Source organism: Biomphalaria glabrata, chromosome 5 (genome assembly GCF_947242115.1).
Source record: "Biomphalaria glabrata chromosome 5, xgBioGlab47.1, whole genome shotgun sequence".
Lineage (NCBI taxonomy): Eukaryota > Metazoa > Mollusca > Gastropoda > Planorbidae > Biomphalaria > Biomphalaria glabrata.
The window spans coordinates 53,778,419-53,797,411 of NC_074715.1; the positions used below are offsets into that span (position 1 = coordinate 53,778,419).

Consider the following 18,993-nt stretch of genomic DNA (forward strand, 5'->3'; position numbering starts at 1 on the left):
CAAGTTCAAGCGCACTTGGCCTCTCGTCCACGCTTCCCACAGTATAGGTATACGGCGGGCCCCCACGTCGGCTCGGCCTCCGGCCTCGCACGGGCGGGGGGAACCCGTGGCGTTGGCTCAAGGGACCGTGTCCGACGACATACCGGGTGTGAATACATGATCACTTCGGATAAGGCGGGACTCCGGACAGAGGGATCGGTGAAGAGCCAATTCCTCACCCTGGCCACGGGTAAATGCCTTTCCCTGGTCAAGTGGTTCATAAAGGGGATTCGGAAAATCTCGAACCGCAAGGACACCTGATTCATGTCGCTGTGTGTCGAGCAGGTGAAAGAAACCTGAAAACTAGGACACCACTGTAACAGCTCATGATCAGAACGTATCACACCGTGACGTGGTAAGACGTGCACCACAAGTAGATAGAAGGAACACTTAACTCTTTCTCTCCGTAATTATTTACCACATTCTGGTGAAAGCAACGTTGGTATCGTCAGTTAGGAGAGAAAGAGTTAAGCTAGGTCTACTAAGACAGTGTTTCTCAAACGATGTCCCTTATATTTTACATTGGTAACATCGCACAAGCCACATTCTCATCCAACATGTTCATCTTCGAGTCCATAGGAAATGAGAAATGTGCTCATCTTCGATCACGAAGGAGGATATATATACGACAGATTTTGTGTCCTTTGAAAACTAAATTTACCGCCTTCGCGCCCCCCCCCCCTCCCTTCTTTTTTCAGGGTAGTGGGTGGAGGGAAAGGATCACCCCACTATAGGAATAAAGCTATTATTAGCAGGTCTTTATTCAAAACGTTCTACTTAGCAATTAACAGCAATAGTCCTAATTAAAAAATTTCTACTTAGCAATAGTCTTAATTCAAAAATGTCTTCTTCTTGGCAGTATTATATGAACATCAATAGTACGTTAGAACCGAAGATAGGGCCAAATAAATTGTATAAGTCATAAACTGCATTATAGTGAAACAATGTTTAATTAAATAACCATTACATAGAGAGAAATAAGCGTCACGTACTTTTGAACACAAGGAGTTCTGGAGAAATAAATTCCACAGGACTTTAATTAACATATTTTCCTTAGATAATTATTCACTTGGTAGACCTTCGACATCTAGTCTTTGTTACTATCTTAGTACAATGCCACACATCAATGTACTGAATATTCAAGTTCATATGTAAATATCAGTTGTTGATTTGTATAAGGTGAACATTTCTCTGAATAAATGTTTGAGCGACAACAAAACTGTCAGCTAGCAATTAAGTGTCAGTCATTACTGGCGTCAAGTTGACGGTGTCTACTCAATAACCTCGTCCGTCTTTCAATTGTCACACATGTTTCAATAAAAATGTTTCCTTTGGGTTTGACATGGCGGCATGGCATGTAGTGACATGGCATTCATTTGAAAATAACATTTGCATAATTAAAATCATTCCAATTTTTAGAAGACAGACATTTCATCTAAACATTTTTTATTATATTGAATTAAAATCGGTCAGTTATTTTAAAGTCATTTTTTTTATTTTGTGTTTTATGTTATTAAAATTTACTAATCCGTTTGTTTTGTAACTTTTTTTTCTAGGCTTATTTCTCTCTTTTTTTCTTTCTCTCCTTTTCTTTTTAACTATCTCCCAGTCTTCACTTTATCTCCCTCTTTCTCTTTCCTCTACTCTTTCTCTTCACTCCTTCCTCTTATCGCACTCACCTATATTTCTTTCGCCATCCCCAAACACTTCACCTCGTGGTTATTATATTGACCTTATCGTTCTTGCCATAAAAAAAAACAAAAAAACATCTGCCTTTCTTTGTCTGGCACTAACTTAACTGCCCATGCTATCAGTCACTGACCAGTCAAATTTATACTTGTGTTATCGTCTGATGGGGGAGATAACCAGACAGGCATTAAACATACGGCTGGGCTATGCAAACGTGGTACTCTTTAATACCCCGCCATCACCCCACCCCAAACTATTTTATCGTACTTTTAACAAACTCATTCATTTATTGCTCTGAACAAGACTCAGTGAAGTACTAAATGAGGAGGGGGCGGTGTGCTACTTTAAGTGTGACTTATTAATGACCAATGCCATCTAACGTTAGGTTATAAAATGAAGCTGGCAGTGACATTCGAACACCTGGGAAAGACGTTTAACTCTTTCTCTCCGTAATTATTTACCACATTCTGGTGGAATCAACGCTGGTATCGTCAGTTAGGAGAGAAAGAGTTAAAGCCATTCGTGTCCGTTCAAACATCTGTCCAATTTTACAAATATTTTTTTTTTAATTAACTCATTCTCTCCGTAATTATTTACCACATTCTGGTGGAATCAACGCTGGTATCGTCAGTTAGGAGAGAAGGAGTTAAAGTAAAGCTCACTCCGTGGATTAGAGTTTACATAATCACACGTTACTGTGACCATAATCACACTTTGTAATGGCCATAATCGCAAGTTACTGTGACCATTATCACACTTTGTAGTGGCCATAATCACACGTTACTGTGGCCATAATCACACGTTACTGTGACCATCATCACACTTTGTAATGGCCATAATCACACGTTACTGTGACCATAAAAAAATGTTACTGTGGCTATAATCACACATAACTGTGACTATAACCACATGTTGCTGTGGCCATAATCACACATTGCAGTGCCCATAATCACGACTAACTGTGGCCATAATCACACATTGCAGTGGCCATAATCACGACTTACTGAGGCCATAATCACACATTGCTGTGGCCATAACCACATGTTGCTGTGGCCATAATCACACATTGCTGTGGCCATAACCACATGTTGCTGTGGCCATAATCACACATTGCAATGGCCATAATCACGACTTACTGTGGCCATAATCACACATTGCAGTGGCCATAATCACGACTTACTGTGGCCATAATCACACATCGCAGTGGCCATAATCACGACTTACTGTGGCCATAATCACACATTGCTGTGGCCATAATCACGACTTACTGTGGCCATAATCACATATTACTGTGGCCATAATAAAACGTTACTGTGGTTGCTGTGGTCATAAGCAATTATGCAGCCAGCACAATGATCAACTATTTTTAACCTATCACAACGTACGTCAAGGAATAATTAAAACTTAAAGAATTTGGGAACACTTGAAAAATTTCGCGCAACCTCCCATAAAGATTCGAACTTATTATCTTCACTTCAGAACCTAAGCGCCTAGCCACATCTCCGTTTATGCGAACATCCAGCCAATGAAATGACCTCCACTATAATCATGTCATCCAGTCCTGTCTCATTATTTTCTTAATTGAAGTATTTTTTTTTTTAATCCGCCTGGGAATTGATTAAGTTTTTTCAAAATACTTACAATAGCTGCTGTCATCCCCGGGTTGGGTGATATTCAACAATGGTAAGGGGAAGGGGGGGGGGTATTGACGAGTGTCTACAGAACTGCCACTAAAGACAGGACGCCAAGGGGGGAGATAACCATTATAGATAAAGAAATGTCTTCCTTTTTTTTTTTTTTACCAGATAATGTTGACGCTACACGTAAAAATGAAACGCAGAGCTGCTCATAAGTAAACAGAGGATGCCGGGGAACGTATGCAGAGGCTCGAGGACAATTGAAGAACTCGAGAGCACGTGAGTATCATACGCAGAGATCATTTATCTCAAATACAGGCTGCGTGCGCGTGCGGGAGCCCACGATGGGTTTGGTTTCAGCGGTGTAGAATTATGCTTGGTAAATACCATCAGGGTAATGGCAACTGTCCCCTCAAGGCGAAGACAAAAATATTTCAATCTAGTCACAGTTAGGCTGGAATCGATGAGCTCAGTAGGAAATATATCGTGAGAGAGAGAGAGAGAGAGAGAGAGAGAGAGAGAGAGGGTTGAGAGAGGAAGAGAGAATTAAAGAGAGAGAAAGAAGGAGAGAAAGAACAGAGCTTAGAAGAGAGATAGAAAGCAGTGAATGAACAGAACTAAGAAGAGAGAGAAAGCAGGGAAGAACAGAGCTAAGAAGAGAGAGAAAGCAGTGAAGAACAGAGCTAAGAAGAGAGAGAAAGCAGTGAAGAACAGAGCTAAGAAAAGAGAGAGAAAGAAAGCAGTGAAGGAACAGAACTAAGAAGAGAGAGAAAGCAGTGAAGAACAGAGCTAACAAGAGATAGAAAGAAAGCAGTGAAGGAACAGATCTATGAAGAGAGAGAAAGACAGGGAGAGAGAGACTGAGAGAGATACAGGGGAAAAGAATGAGAGAGAGAGAGAGAAATAAGAGAAGTAGATAGCGCGATCAAGGAGGTAGCGATATAAAAAAAACAACTGAATGTGTGTATACATCTAGATCTTAAGATTTCACTGTGTACAAAATGGTTATGAAGCACTATGTAACTGAGAAACGCTCTCTGTGTAACAACAAAACAGTTCACAAGGAAACAGCAACAGAAAACATACACAAACTAGATATAAAAAAACAAACACTAGATTTTAAAAAAATGCTAGATAAACGTAGTCATAAATAAATCATCTAGATTCTAGATAAATACGGGGTAGGGGGGAGCTACAAAACAGACGAAACAAGAAAAGAGCCAGGTAAATACATCAATAAATACAAGTCCTTGCTGCGCATCAGGCCCCACGTCACACAAAACTTGGTTTGATTTTGGTAGTCATTTTAAAATGAAATCTTAGTTTAAATCTTCTGCTTTATAAGACGGATACGTTCAAAGAGTGACTCAACGAATAGAGAGCATTGGACAGAGGCAAAGAGAGCATTGGACAGAGGGAAAGAGAGCGTTGGACAGAGGCAAAGAGAGCGTTGGACAGAGGCAAAGAGAGCGTTGGACAGAGGCAAAGAGAGCGTTGGACAGATGCAAAGAGAGCGTTGGACAGAGGCAAAGAGAGCGTTGGACAGAGAAAAAGAGAGCATTGAACAGAGGCAAAGAGAGCGTTGGACAGAGGCAAAGAGAGCATAGGACAGAGGCAAAGAGAGCGTTGGACAGAGGCAAAGAGAGCGCTGGACAGAGGCAAAGAGAGCGTTGGACAGAGGCAAAGAGAGCATTGGACAGAGGCAAAGAGAGCGTTGGACAGAGGCAAAGAGAGCGTTAGACAGAGGAAAAGAGAGCATTGGACAGAGGCAAAGAGAGTATTGGACAGAGGAAAAGAGAGCACTGGACAGAGGCAAAGAGAGCGTTGGACAGAGGCAAAGAGAGTATTGGACAGAGGAAAAGAGAGCATTGGACAGAGGCAAAGAGAGTATTGGACAGAGGCAAAGAGAGCATTGGACAGAAACAAAGAGAGCATTGGAAAGAAACAAAGAGAGCATTGGACAGAAACAAAGAGAGCATTGGACAGAAACAAAGAGAGCATGGGACAGAGGCAAAGAGAGCATTGGACAGAAACAAAGAGAGCATTGGACAGAAACAAAGAGAGCATTGGACAGAAACAAAGAGAGCATTGGACAGAGGCAAAGAGAGCATTGGACAGAAACAAAGAGAGCATTGGACAGAAACAAAATTAGACAGAAACAAAGAGAGCATTGGACAGAAACAAAGAGAGTATTGGACAGAAACAAAGAGAGCATTCTACAGAAACAAAGAGAGCATTGGACAGAAACAAAGAGAGCATTGGACAGAAACAAAGAGAGCATTGGACAGAAACAAAGAGAGCATTGGACAGAAACAAAGAGAGCATTGGACAGAAACAAAGAGAGCATGGGACAGAGGGAAAGAGAGCATTGGACAGAAACAAAGAGAGCATTGGACAGAAACAAAGAGAGCATTGGACAGAAACAAAGAGAGCATTGGACAGAGGCAAAGAGAGCATTGGACAGAAACAAAGAGAGCATTGGACAGAAACAAAATTAGACAGAAACAAAGAGAGCATTGGACAGAAACAAAGAGAGTATTGGACAGAAACAAAGAGAGCATTCTACAGAAACAAAGAGAGCATTGGACAGAAACAAAGAGAGCATTGGACAGAAACAAAGAGAGCATTGGACAGAAACAAAGAGAGCATTGGACAGAAACAAAGAGAGCATTGAACAGAAAAAAAGAGAGCATTGGACAGAGGCAAAGAGAGCATTGAACAGAAACAAAGAGAGCATTGGACAGAAACAAAGAGAGCATTGAACAGAAAAAAGAGAGCATTGGACAGAAACAAAGAGAGCATTAGACAGAAACAAAATTGGACAGAAAAAAAGAGAGCATTGGACAGAAACAAAGAGAGCATTGGACAGAAACAAAATTGGACAGAAACAAAGAGAGCATTGGACAGAAACAAAGAGAGCATTGGACAGAAACAAAGAGAGCATTCTACAGAAACAAAGAGAGTATTGGACAGAAACAAAGAGCGCATTCTACAGAAACAAAGAGAGCATTGGACAGAAACAAAGAGAGCATTGGACAGAAACAAAGAGAGCATTGGACAGAAACAAAGAGAGCATTGGACAGAGGCAAAGAGAGATAGAGGAGAAGGCGAACATGCAAGAGTAAAAAAATAGTATCAAACAAGAGTTCTAAGGGGAAAGAACTGCGTGAGCAAAGAAAAAAAAAAAGGGGGAAAAACACAAAATGAATATTATCAGACCATGTTAATGTTAAACCAAAAAAATATAAATAATGATAATAATAACCTAACCTTTATTTGGCATGTTAATTTTATCTTATCTTATAATTTAAAGACTTTACAAACATATAAAGACTTTTTTGCGTTCTGAGTGACCTGACCTTGTGCTCACCGTAATGGACACGTCGCTGTTAATGATAGATTGACATTGTGCAAATGGTTTTCTGCTTTTTAATCAAGTTCACTCCTATTAGAAAACACAAAATTAACCGTAGAATCGGTCATCCATATTTCCAACATTACTCGAACGTCATTTTAAAACTTAATCCATTAGTTACATTTTTTTTTTCTTTTTGCTACTGTTGCCACAAAAGCCAATTAGACAGTTCCCAAGTGACATAAAAATATAATTGTATGGAGATTTTCGTGAAGCCATTTTATCTGTGTGTGTGTGAGAGAGTGAGAGAGTGTGGGGGAATGTGAGGGATAGAACCGGAAGTCAAACTATTAATTAACTTGCTCCGACATCGAAGCAATATTTTGTGCACCAATGACTTAGCCTCCAAGTTAATGCATTTTTTTAAAAAATTCCTATGCGTTTATGACCAAGCATTTGGGTGGGTGCCCGGAACTGGGGGCGTGTATGGCGGGGCGTCTGGGGCGCGTGTTCAGGGGGGGGGGAGGAGAGGAAGTCGTCATCACAATAGAAAGAAAAAAAAAACGACATAAAGGAGAAAAGAATGTATGTCCCTTGGGAAATCTGATTAAATCAATTCCATATGGAGCCTCAGATTTAAGTAATCCGTCGGACAGTGTGTAATCAGAATTGAATAGCAGGATGACGGTGGATGGGGGGGGGGGGAACGCCCCGGCTCATTAAGGCTTACTCCTTTCACCGCCCAATATCACGCCACAAGGCGCGCGGGGGCTAGTAAAGCCAGTATTTGTGTACATGACTGAACTGAGTCTTTGTTACTGCTGATGTGTGTCGATGTTAGGTTATCACTCCAGACAGCTAGTTGTATGCATATCCTTTTTATAAATACAGGTCGAATAAAAACTTTAAAAATCTTCGTTTGAAACTAAACGCTTTATTGACAATTAATACAACATTAAATTTCAATGTAGATAAACATGTGAAATAGTAAGATGCTGACAAGTGGTCTCGACTGGCTGCATAGATTTTGATGTAACTACGATTAAGACCATCGCAGATGACGTTTTATATACATATTATGGCTTCCTCTGTCTCGGAAGACGGGAAGACGGCTGATGAAAGTCAAGAGTTGTAAACGATGGACATCTTATCTTATCTTATATAATACAGACGTTACTTCAAAAAAGAAGATGATTACGTCCTACGCGTCATGCATTCAGTCATGCATATTAACCAATGACTTAAATTTCTGCCAAGTCACTGGTTTTCCTGGCTAGCTCAGGCAACCCATTCCATGCTCTAGGGAAGAAGGAGTATTTGTACAAATTTGTCCTAGCATATGGGACGAGGAATGTGCCTTTGACATTGACGTTTCTAACGACGCGCTTATTGTAGTTGATTTTTTTGAAGTGGAACGTATTTTGTTATAGAAGGCCTGAGCACTGACCTGCGACGTGGCAACGAGCTATTGGTCTAAACCGCCCAAAGGTTGCGACGTCGCAGGTCAGTGTTGAGGACTTCTATGACGACTGGTCTGGATAAAACTCATTGTTTGTGGTCTTCGGAGGAGGGGAGAAATCGGGGTCATGTTAGGTCAGGGAGCTGTTAGGGGTACCTAATAATGTTGGGCCGGAGTATCTTATATTATCTTATCTTATATAATACAGACGTTACTTCAAAAAAAGAAGATGATTACGTCCTACCCGTCATGCATTCAGTCATGCATGTTAACCAATGACTTAAACTCTGCCAAGTCACTGGTTTTCCTGGCCAGCCCAGGCAACCCATTCCATGCTCTAATAGCACTAGGGAAGAAAGAGCATTTGTACAAATTTGTCCTAGCATATGGGATGAGGAACGAGGACGAGGTAAGATCGGGTAACACGAGGTCATCAGGGTGGGCAGAACAGGTAATAGTTGAAGAGATTCTAGTGCTATCAATAAAGTTGGGAGGTGGGTAGACTTCGATAAGAGCCTTGGTTATTAGTTATTGGAGCCCGTTGGACGTTAAGGCGAGAAACGTGGGCAGCGTAAAACTCAAAACATCCACCACACGCTCCCCCACAAAAACCAGTAACAACGGTTTATCAACTTACAACCTTGAACTAGGACGGACCATCTCACACCAGCACACTTACACACAACGACTTAGCTACTGTAGTAGGCCTATACCGCACAGAGCTATTGTAATCTACGGCAGCTGTTCCCTGAGTGTGCACAATAAATAACAGCATTGAATCTCAAAGTGTGTGAAGGTTACAGAAATTTTATAGTACGGCGGGAGTAACACAAGTAGATTCAACACCACCACGACAATGAAAGCCAAACATCGCTTTATTGGGAATACTGACATGCATGTGTCGAATAAATCTCTAATGCAAATTTTCTAACAAATGGTGGTCAGTCGGTGTTTGTGAGTGAAACATAGGGCAGAGGTTTTATCTTGTTATCCTTCTATGGAGGAGAGATGTGTTTCTGAGATTTAAGATTTTTAATTTATGAACTTACCTAGTAGTACACACCGCCAACGCCCGTTGATTTGTTCCCATGTTTTATAGGCCTATTGTTTACTATAGCTGGAACCCCGAGTTTTTATATATATATATATATATTTTAATAAACGGCCTTATTTTAACGATCAGTGTATCTGTTACAATAAAATTTCACGACCCGCTCTCTCTTTCTCTTCTCTCTCTGGAACCCCCATTTTGCTTTTTTTGTTTTTAAACCTGCGTATCGTAATTTCTCCGACATAGACTTTTGACTTAGAAAGACCCGCTTCATAATGTGCTCCCAAACACATACACGCACTCATACTTTGAGCCCCTTAATTCTAGTTTGACTTTTACTCATCCGCCCCTATGAGTTTTCTTCGGCTTCTCAATTCAATCTATATTATATTTCCACTGCGATCCTCAACACCGCCCTCCAAAACCTTTTTTTTTTGGTTATTATTGTTTGCGACCTTTCTTTAATCCTATATCAAGCAATTGTACGGTATTAGACAACGCGTACATTTCTTCATGCCATCAGTTTCAAGACAAAAGGGGGGAAAAATTCCAATCCCCCCACCCCCCAATTGAATGCCACATTCCCGTTCCCCTCTCTAGATTGATTTTGGTATTTTGTTCTCTCTAAATAAAAAGAAATATCGATTTGGTTTTATTAATTGTTACAGTTTTTTTTTTTGGCCTATTCTAAATGTAGAGAAATGACAATAGATCTAGACTTATCATTATAATGCTATTAGGATTAGTTTTCTGTTGTTGTTTGTTTGTTGTTGTTTTTTTTTTGGACAGTGTTACAAAGTAGGCCTACCATTTCTTATTCTCTCTTGATCTCCCACGAAAAAAAGACTCTAGATCTAATGCTATTGGGATTGGTTATGGTTTTTTTTATTCAGACTGCGTCTAAATGGAAGTTAAAATGACGTACGGCATATTAAAATAAATAGACTTAGGGGAAAAAATAAAAAAAAAAATACTTTAAAAATACAAAATTTACATGCTATATTTTTTAATGATTTATAGATAGATAGAGAGACTGCGAGCGAAAATAAAATACACAATTTTGTTATAAAGCTTGCGGTTTTTCACTATTAGTAGCGAGGAGAATTCTCACAATTCTTAGCAAGCGAATCAGTACGACAGTTTAAGAGATCTCTTGATCAGTGAGTGAGTCAGTGGTAGCTTAGAAATGTAAAGTAGATTATTCTTGCATATAAATAAAGCATGTGTTAAACCTAAGCTATCGTACGAAATTTGGAGAAGATGGAAGATAGAAAAGAACATTCACAAGTAATCAAGTACTTGACAACACTTGGTATAGAATGAGCTCTTAGAATGACTATTGCTTTACAATGACTTAAAAACATTCCCCTGGAGTAAACTGGGTGTCAAGTTGACCTTGGTATTGCCGTAGATCCAGACCCTCTAGATTTGTCAGTAATCCATTGTATTACTTATGTAGTGTACATCTTTATACTGATTTTGTGTAGCGCTACCTTTTATTCTATAAGCACGCTTAATGCGTTCTTCTCCAATCTCCTTTGTGGACCCGTGGGGGTAGGGGGTATGTGCCTTAAATCGCTCAACAAATCCAACTCAGATCGAGTCGGGATTCAAGCTCGAGCCTTCTTGACAGGTAGCCAACCGGGGCCACTCAGCCACACAGTTTGATAGTGTTACTGAATACACTGCATGCGGGGGTGTACATGACGCATTGTATTTTTTATATGTTGGCTGTCAATTCCGAGCGCGCGCACACACACACATAAATTATGGTGACATATTGGGAGGCGATACATATTATACTGCCCACGATAGTGTGAACATCGTTACAGATTTATAACAGTGCCAGATTGAAGATGAATCCCAGGAAACAGTCTCACTTTTCTCGATATTTAAGGATGTAACAATTAGATCTATAAACCTTATGTTAGATTTATAAACCTTATATTAGAGCTATAAACCTTATGTTAGATCTATAAACCTTATGTTGGATCTATAAACCTTATGTTAGATCTATAAACCTTATGTTAGATCTATAAACCTTATGTTAGATCTATAAGCCTTATGCTAGATCTATAAACCTTATGTTAGATCTATAAACCTTATGTTAGATCTAAAAACCTTATGTTAGATCTATAAACCGTATGTTAGATCTATAAACCTTGTTAGATCTATAAACCGTATGCTAGATCTAAAAACCTTATGTTAGATCTATAAACATTATGCTAGATCTATAAACCGTATGTTAGATCTATAAACCCTATGTTAGATCCAAAAACCTTAGGTTAGATCTATAAACCTTATGTTAGATCTATAAACCGTATGTTAGATCTATAAACCTTATACTAGATCTATAAACCTTATGCTAGATCTATAAACCTTATGCTAGATCTATAAACCTTATGTTAGATCTATAAACCTTATGTTAGATCTATAAACCTTATGCTAGATCTATAAACCTTATTTTAGATCTATAAACCTTATGTTAGATCTATAAACCTTATGTTAGATCTATAAACCTTATGTTAGATCTATAAACCTTATGTTGCTTTGTAGTTTTTTCAGTGTCTACAAGATTGATTAATGCTTACAGAACCGTGGCGATGGCTAATAAAAGTATCACTGCCCTTACTAGCGATCCATTCAGTGCCAAAGTAACTGGACATTTACCGAAAGGACAACTATCATTTTTAGCTCATTTTAATGCACCTTGGACTTCTCTGATATTTTTTTCTCTCTTTTATTTTTTTGGTTAACATCGGATTGCTTTTTCCGTAAAGAAATCGAAATAATGAACATCAAACTATTTAAGATTAAATTTTATCGTTTCATTAATTAACAAATCTTTACCACCTTTCTTAAATTTCTTATATCATGGATTTATAGTATATATATCATGGCTTTTATATAGCGCTACTATCATCGCTACTATCATGCTTATAGCATGCTCAGAGCTCTTTGGTCCAATCTCAGTTGTGGTCCAGTGGGATGGAGGGGGGTATCTAGGAGAAGGTTTTTCCGTAATGCCTTCAGGCGCTAAGTAAACACAACTCTTCTCGAGTCGGGTTTCGAACCTCGAGCTAAGTTCAAGCGCACTTACCCTCTCGACCACGCTTCCCACCAGTACTGTCCATCTTATAACCGACCTTAAATACTATGAATATTATATTCTGAAAATATTTTTAGCATGAGTGCTGTAATTCTTTTCACCTAACCATTTACGTTTGTTTTATATCGTGAGTGATGTAGTTCTGTAACGCTACAGTGTAGATATATTATTATTACCTAGATTTTATAGGGTAGGCCTATTCCCAGCGTAGGCTATCATTTCCAATCAAAACTACTGGTCCAGAAAGCGTATCCTATTACAATATCAACTCAACAAACATTTAATACGGCTGTTAATGGATGTACCTATCAATTAGATGTAGGTCAAGCGATAAACGTGACCGCCCGGTGAAGGAGGCTGCTGGCGAGGAGTGAGGCGCACATATTCTCGAGGAGTGGGGCGCACATCTTTCTCTACTCCTCACTAACATCACGATCCCCCATTTCAGTGGTTCCCAAACTTTTTCCTTCACGGAACATTTCGCACATTCTGAGTATTTTCTGAAACACTGATTATGTTTTTTTAGAGAGATTAATTCAGGCGGTGGCCTACAAGTTAATTACTCCAGTAGTTCGAGGAACACCTTTCAGGCCTCGCGGAACACTCTAGGGTTCCGCGGAACACAGTTTGAGAAACACTGCCCCTATTTGATTACAATTCTCCTCGCAGATACTCAAGATAACAAAACAGCCTTAGAAGACTTCCCAATCCTAAACCCGTATTGAAATAACCTTTGACCTCTGATACTGATGAACTCCCAAGTCATGACCCATTATTTGATCTACTTTAACCGGTTAAATGTAATCCCCTAAAAGTTGTCAACACTAACGTATGATTAGAACTTGGGTTACATTGGATGGCTGCCTAGGTCGTGCGGTTTGCGCGCTGGACTGTCGTTTGGATTTATCGATAGTCCAGGGTTCAAACCCTGCCCGGTTCCACCCCCCCCCCGGTCGTCCTGCGGGAGGTTTGGACTAGGAAGTAAACTATCTTCAACTCTGAAGGAACATCCGAAACATTTAACGAACAAACATTTCATCATATGGTTGAGATTATTGTTTAACATTATATACAGTTCCCCTTTCGGACCTTGAGATCTTCTGGACAGATGATGTAAATGCTCTAGGGCCGACAGTTAACGAGGTCGTCATGTGGCCAGCACAATGACCAACCGCATCTACTTTCCTCAAATAAATGTCAGGTACCCTTTAGAATTGGTGGGATCAAGGGCGTCCTAAAAACTGCCGAAATCCAAATTTAATCTTCACCGAGATTTGAACCCGAGAACACTCGCTTCGGAAGCCAAGCGCTTTACCCCCCAACCTCAACGCCTCATTATTAACAACAGTGTAGTGTATTTTTTTTTACAACAGTGCAGTGTATTTTTTTTTACAACAGTGTAGTGTATTTTTTTTTACAACAGTATAGTGTATTTTTTTTTACAACAGTATAGTGTATTTTTTTCTTACAACAGTGTAGTGTAATTCACAAGCTATGATTCACGTAGAGAATAAATTGACCGCTAGATAGCCCTTGGACGATCGAATTTTTTTCAGTCGACCCTCTTTTAGCAGGATTTTTAAGAGCTTAATAATTATCTTCCCCTGAAAATACATTTTTTTTAGGAATGGAAGCATATTTTTTAAAATGTTTTTATTGCCTTTGTGCAAAAAAAAAATATATAGAGAGAAAAAGGTTAGTCCCAAAATGAAAAGTTTATGCAGGCCTCTAGCATGTGTAGCCACTCGTGTATAGTCTGTAGCATCTAAACGATAGGCCTACTAATGTACTCGAAAGAGCATCATTGTTAGCAGGTAGGTATAGCAACTTTTATTATGAGGTATACACTGTAGCCAGTTCAGTTAGTGGCCAGCAGTGTAGTCAGTGGTCATTTATCACTTTAGTCAATATCAGAAATTTAGTCTGTAACCAGCAGACAAGTCTGTGAAATAGTTCAGTAGGCCTAAGTGGCGAGCAGTTCAGTAAGTGGTTAACCGTTTAGTCGGTCGTAAGCTTTTTAGTCAGCAGTTTAGTCAGTGGTCACAGCAGTTTAGCCAGTGGTCAGCAGTTTATTAAGCGGTTAGCAACAGTCAGCGGTTAGCAACAGTCAGTGGTTAGCAGTTTAGTCAGTGGTCAGCAGTTTAGTAAAAGGTCAACAGTTTAGTCAGTGGTCAGCAGTTTAGCCAGTGGTCAGCAGTTTATTAAGTGGTTAGCAACATAGTCAGTGGTTAGCAGTTAACCTTCCAAAAATGTAACCGTAAGCAGTTTATTCAGTGGTCAGCAGTTAGGCAGTGGTCAGCAGTTTAGTGTGTATGTGGTATGCAACATAGTCAGTGATTAGCAGTTAATCGTCAAAAAATGTAACTTTAAGTGAGGTTTCTAGAAACCTGTGTCGACTAAAGCCAGTATTCTACTCTAATCCAAAACTTAGCTTAACTGAAAACTAAAGTTTGTTGCACTCACCTTCTGGACTGACAATGTGACATGTCACAAGAAGGACAAGTAAAACCAACGGTGACATCATAGTCCTGTATGTACTGTCCTCCTTCGAGTCATCCATCAAAGATCAAATCCTAGAAAATCCAAAATCCCAAATTGGTTGCTCACAAACTCTTAAATCCAAACGAACCTTTTCACCTGGCCTCTGGACACAGACACATTTTAACACCACTGACATTTACTGGACCGCCAAGTGGATAGAAAATCAACACTGACCAAAGTCCGGCCAGTTAGTTGACCAGTCCATGAAATAAATCTTTCCACGTTGTTTGACCACTGGCAGCGTGATGACAGGCGACAGTCAATCTTTCCAACAGGACACAGGTGTACACCATCTGTTGTCAGTCATGCGTGGACTCTGGTGTAATATCTGTAACAAGACCAAGAGGAGAACTTTCAAAATTAGGTCAACGCTATCTTACCACTTAGCATTCCTATTGTTTGTGAAACAAAAAATATACCAGCATTAAGACTAAGACTAAGACTGCTTTATTGATCCTTACGGAAATTTGTTGTGATTACAAGGACTCGTTTCTCATATAAAGACAACACAACAGAAACATACACATAAATACAACAGACAACATGAAGAGTTCATTCAGCGACTACACACAGGTATCTTGGTGCATTTCATGTTCCCTGATCAATGAGTGGCGGTGATAGAGTCTGACCGAGTGAGGTACGAACGAGTTTTTGTACCGCTCCGTTCTTGTTTTGATTGACAGCAGTCGCCCACTTCGCGACGAACTAGTGTAGTTCTGATGGAGCGGGTGGCCGTTGTCTTCCAAGATTTTTTCGATTTTTCTTAGGCACGTTTGTTCAAAAAGCTCCTTTAAATGTGGTAATGTTGTGAGTATTACATAATGAAATATTCAGGATAAAAAAATATCTGAAGATGAAAAATTCTTTACAGAACGTTTCCTAAAAGCAGCCATCTCTGTCCTATATTGTTTTTCGTACATCTTAAAATGTATTTGCCTACATCGGTCTTAGTATAAGGTCAGTTTAATTTGAACAACGATGAAAAAAAATTGTATCAGATCTATTACCTTATTATAGCTGCTTACTAGTAAGTTTTCATTAATTAGGTCATAAAAGTGACTTATAGTTCACAATAATATAAAAAAATTATATTCAAAGAAGTTATGGGTTCAAATGGACATTAACTTAATCTAATATAATAATAATAATTTTATTTTAAAGCGCTGTTAACAAACAAAATGTAGGCTCAAGGCGCTGTGATAACATTACAAACATAAACACGAGAGTTAAAATGACAAACTAATCTAAAAAAAAATAGGTATATAAAGCACAATGTAAGGCGTGTGTATGTACCGCATAGAAATCAAAACCGTTTGACCAATCTTGATAAAACTTGGCTTAAATGTTCCTTAGGTCATGGAAGAGACCGTAGTGTATCTATAATGTCCTATCACGACCGGAGGGCCCTAAAATTAACAAAAATACCTAAATTTAAGTTTATTAAAGAGCGAAACTATTACACAAATCAAGTAAACCTGACCAGCAGCCCGCGGGTCATGTCCGGCTAGTATAGATTTAAAACATATAAACTGTGTCGAAAGAATTGTTTTAATTTAAACCATAAATGACTTGAACTATCTTCAGATCCTCACTGTTTTTCTTGTATATATAGCACTGACACTTTTCTAGAATCATTTCTTTCGAATCATTTACTGCAGGTCTCTACAAAAATTGACTTGACTACTTATTTTTACTAGCATATTCTATCCAATGTCATCTGGGCACTACGTGCTGTGTTGCTAACGCCAAGCATGTGTGCGTGAGATTAGCATTATTCAGGGACACCATGAATGAAACTTGTATTGCTCTACGTTAGAAACATTTGTAAAAGTCTAAACTTTGAAATGCACCGGTTTGCACCAGGCCTCGCTCGCCGTTTATCCGGCACTGCATTATTAGGCCAACTCAATATTTGGCATTAGAAACCTGTACTCGTTAATGCTCCGTCCTAAGATGCGGGGGGGGGGGGGGGGTTCGATGGCGGCCCACCGACTGGCCAACATTGGGGGGAGTGGGGGTGGGGGGTGGGGTCGAGGTAAATCGATGTGAAGATCTTCAACAGCTGGGCAAGAGAGGGAGGGGGGAGGGAGGGCGGATGTAGGAGGGGGGTTAATATGACGTTGAAAGAAGGTGGCACGTGGATCAGGAGGAAATACTATGGATGTTTATGAGTAAGGCAGTACTTCAGTTATTCACGGCCCACCAACTTATTAAGGCAGTACTTCAGTTATTCACAGCCCACCAACTTATTAAGGCAGTACTTCAGTTATTCACAGCCCACCAACTTATTAGGCAGTACTTTAGTTATTCACAGCCCACCAACTTATTAGGCAGTACTTTAGTTATTCACAGCCCACCAACTTATTAGGCAGTACTTTAGTTATTCACAGCCCACCAACTTATTAAGGCAGTACTTTAGTTATTCACAGCCCACCAACTTATTAAGGCAGTACTTCAGTTATTCACAGCCCACCAACTTATTAAGGCAGTACTTCAGTTATTCACAGCCCACCAACTTATTAAGGCAGTACTTCAGTTATTCACAGCCCACCAACTTATGTCACATGTATAACAGATTTTTGTAATACGTGAAAGCTGGTCAGAGCCCACCAAAATACATGCATTTTACTTCTTGACCCAACTCTTGGTGTGTTGGCGCAAGTTAATGTTCTTGTTGTGCTACATCTGAGTAAAGCCTTGAATCACTGTGAAGTTTCTGTTGTGTTATAGCTTAAGCAAAGACCTTCAATGATTGCTACATCTCAGATGTCATATAGCTTAAGCAAAGACCTTCAATGATTGCTACATCTCAGATATCATATAGCTTAAGCAAAGACCTTCAATGATTGCTACATCTCAGATGTCATATAGCTTAAGCAAAGACCTTCAATGATTGCTACATCTCAGATATCATATAGCTTAAGCAAAGACCTTCAATGATTGCTACATCTCAGATGTCATATAGCTTAAGCAAAGACCTTCAATGATTGCTACATCTCAGATGTCATATAGCTTAAGCAAAGACCTTCAATGATTGCTACATCTCAGATGTCATATAGCTTAAGCAAAGACCTTCAATGATTGCTACATCTCAGATGTCATATAGCTTAAGCAAAGACCTTCAATGATTGCTACATCTCAGATGTCATATAGCTTAAGCAAAGACCTTCAATGATTGCTACATCTCAGATGTCATATAGCTTAAGCAAAGACCTTCAATGATTGCTACATCTCAGATGTCATATAGCTTAAGCAAAGACCTTCAATGATTGCTACATCTCAGATGTCATATAGCTTAAGCAAAGACCTTCAATGATTGCTACATCTCAGATGTCATATAGCTTAAGCAAAGACCTTCAATGATTGCTACATCTCAGATGTCATATAGCTTAAGCAAAGACCTTCAATGAATACTACATCTCAGATGTCATATAGCTTAAGCAAAGACCTTCAATGATTGCTACATCTCAGATGTCATATAGCTTAAGCAAAGACCTTCAATGATTGCTACATCTCAGATGTCATATAGCTTAAGCAAAGACCTTCAATGATTGCTACATCTCAGATGTCATATAGCTTAAGCAAAGACCTTCAACTATTGCTACATCTCAGATGTCATATAGCTTAGCAAAGCCAATCCATGTTTGTTACAGTCTCGATACATGATTACTTTATAGTATGTCATATTTCATGTCCGTTCACTGAGTGTAAAAAGAGACTTAACCCGGAAATTCAATCTTGATCTGTTGTCATCTCTGGCGTGTAAATTACACACATTAATTGTGGTTACTTAAATCTAAACCAGAAAGTTCGGGTTAGGTTTCAGCTCTAATCCTCCAAAGAATGTTGTTATTGCTGCCTTAAATGACGCCTCGCCACCCACTTAACATTCATGCAAACGTTTATGGTTTTCGTAGGATTAAGGGAAATAATAATCGCACTCTGCAAACATGAGAAGTTACAAGAACAGTAACGGAAATCGATGACAAAGACTTTTACAATTACTGTAATAGTACAAGTGATCGTTTAAAGAAATAATTGAAATCAGAGGCAGAACTCTAGATTTATTATATATAATATAGATATCGACCGCCTGCGGACAATGGTTATGCT

At 39.3% G+C, this 18,993-nt stretch overlaps 1 protein-coding gene across 12 annotated transcripts in view; it reads right to left on the bottom strand.

The window, feature by feature from the left end:
* The window catches only part of LOC106060681 (adhesion G protein-coupled receptor L1-like), a 127,390-nt gene that overhangs the window by 59,118 nt on the left and 49,279 nt on the right, over positions 1-18,993 (bottom strand). For all 12 annotated transcript variants that reach the window (XM_056030322.1, XM_056030330.1, XM_056030329.1 and 9 more), the window contains exon 2: positions 14,803-15,208. In XM_056030322.1, coding sequence (XP_055886297.1) covers positions 14,803-14,899 — 97 coding nt within the window. In that variant the 5' untranslated portion in view covers positions 14,900-15,208. The remainder of the gene's footprint in view (positions 1-14,802; positions 15,209-18,993) is intronic.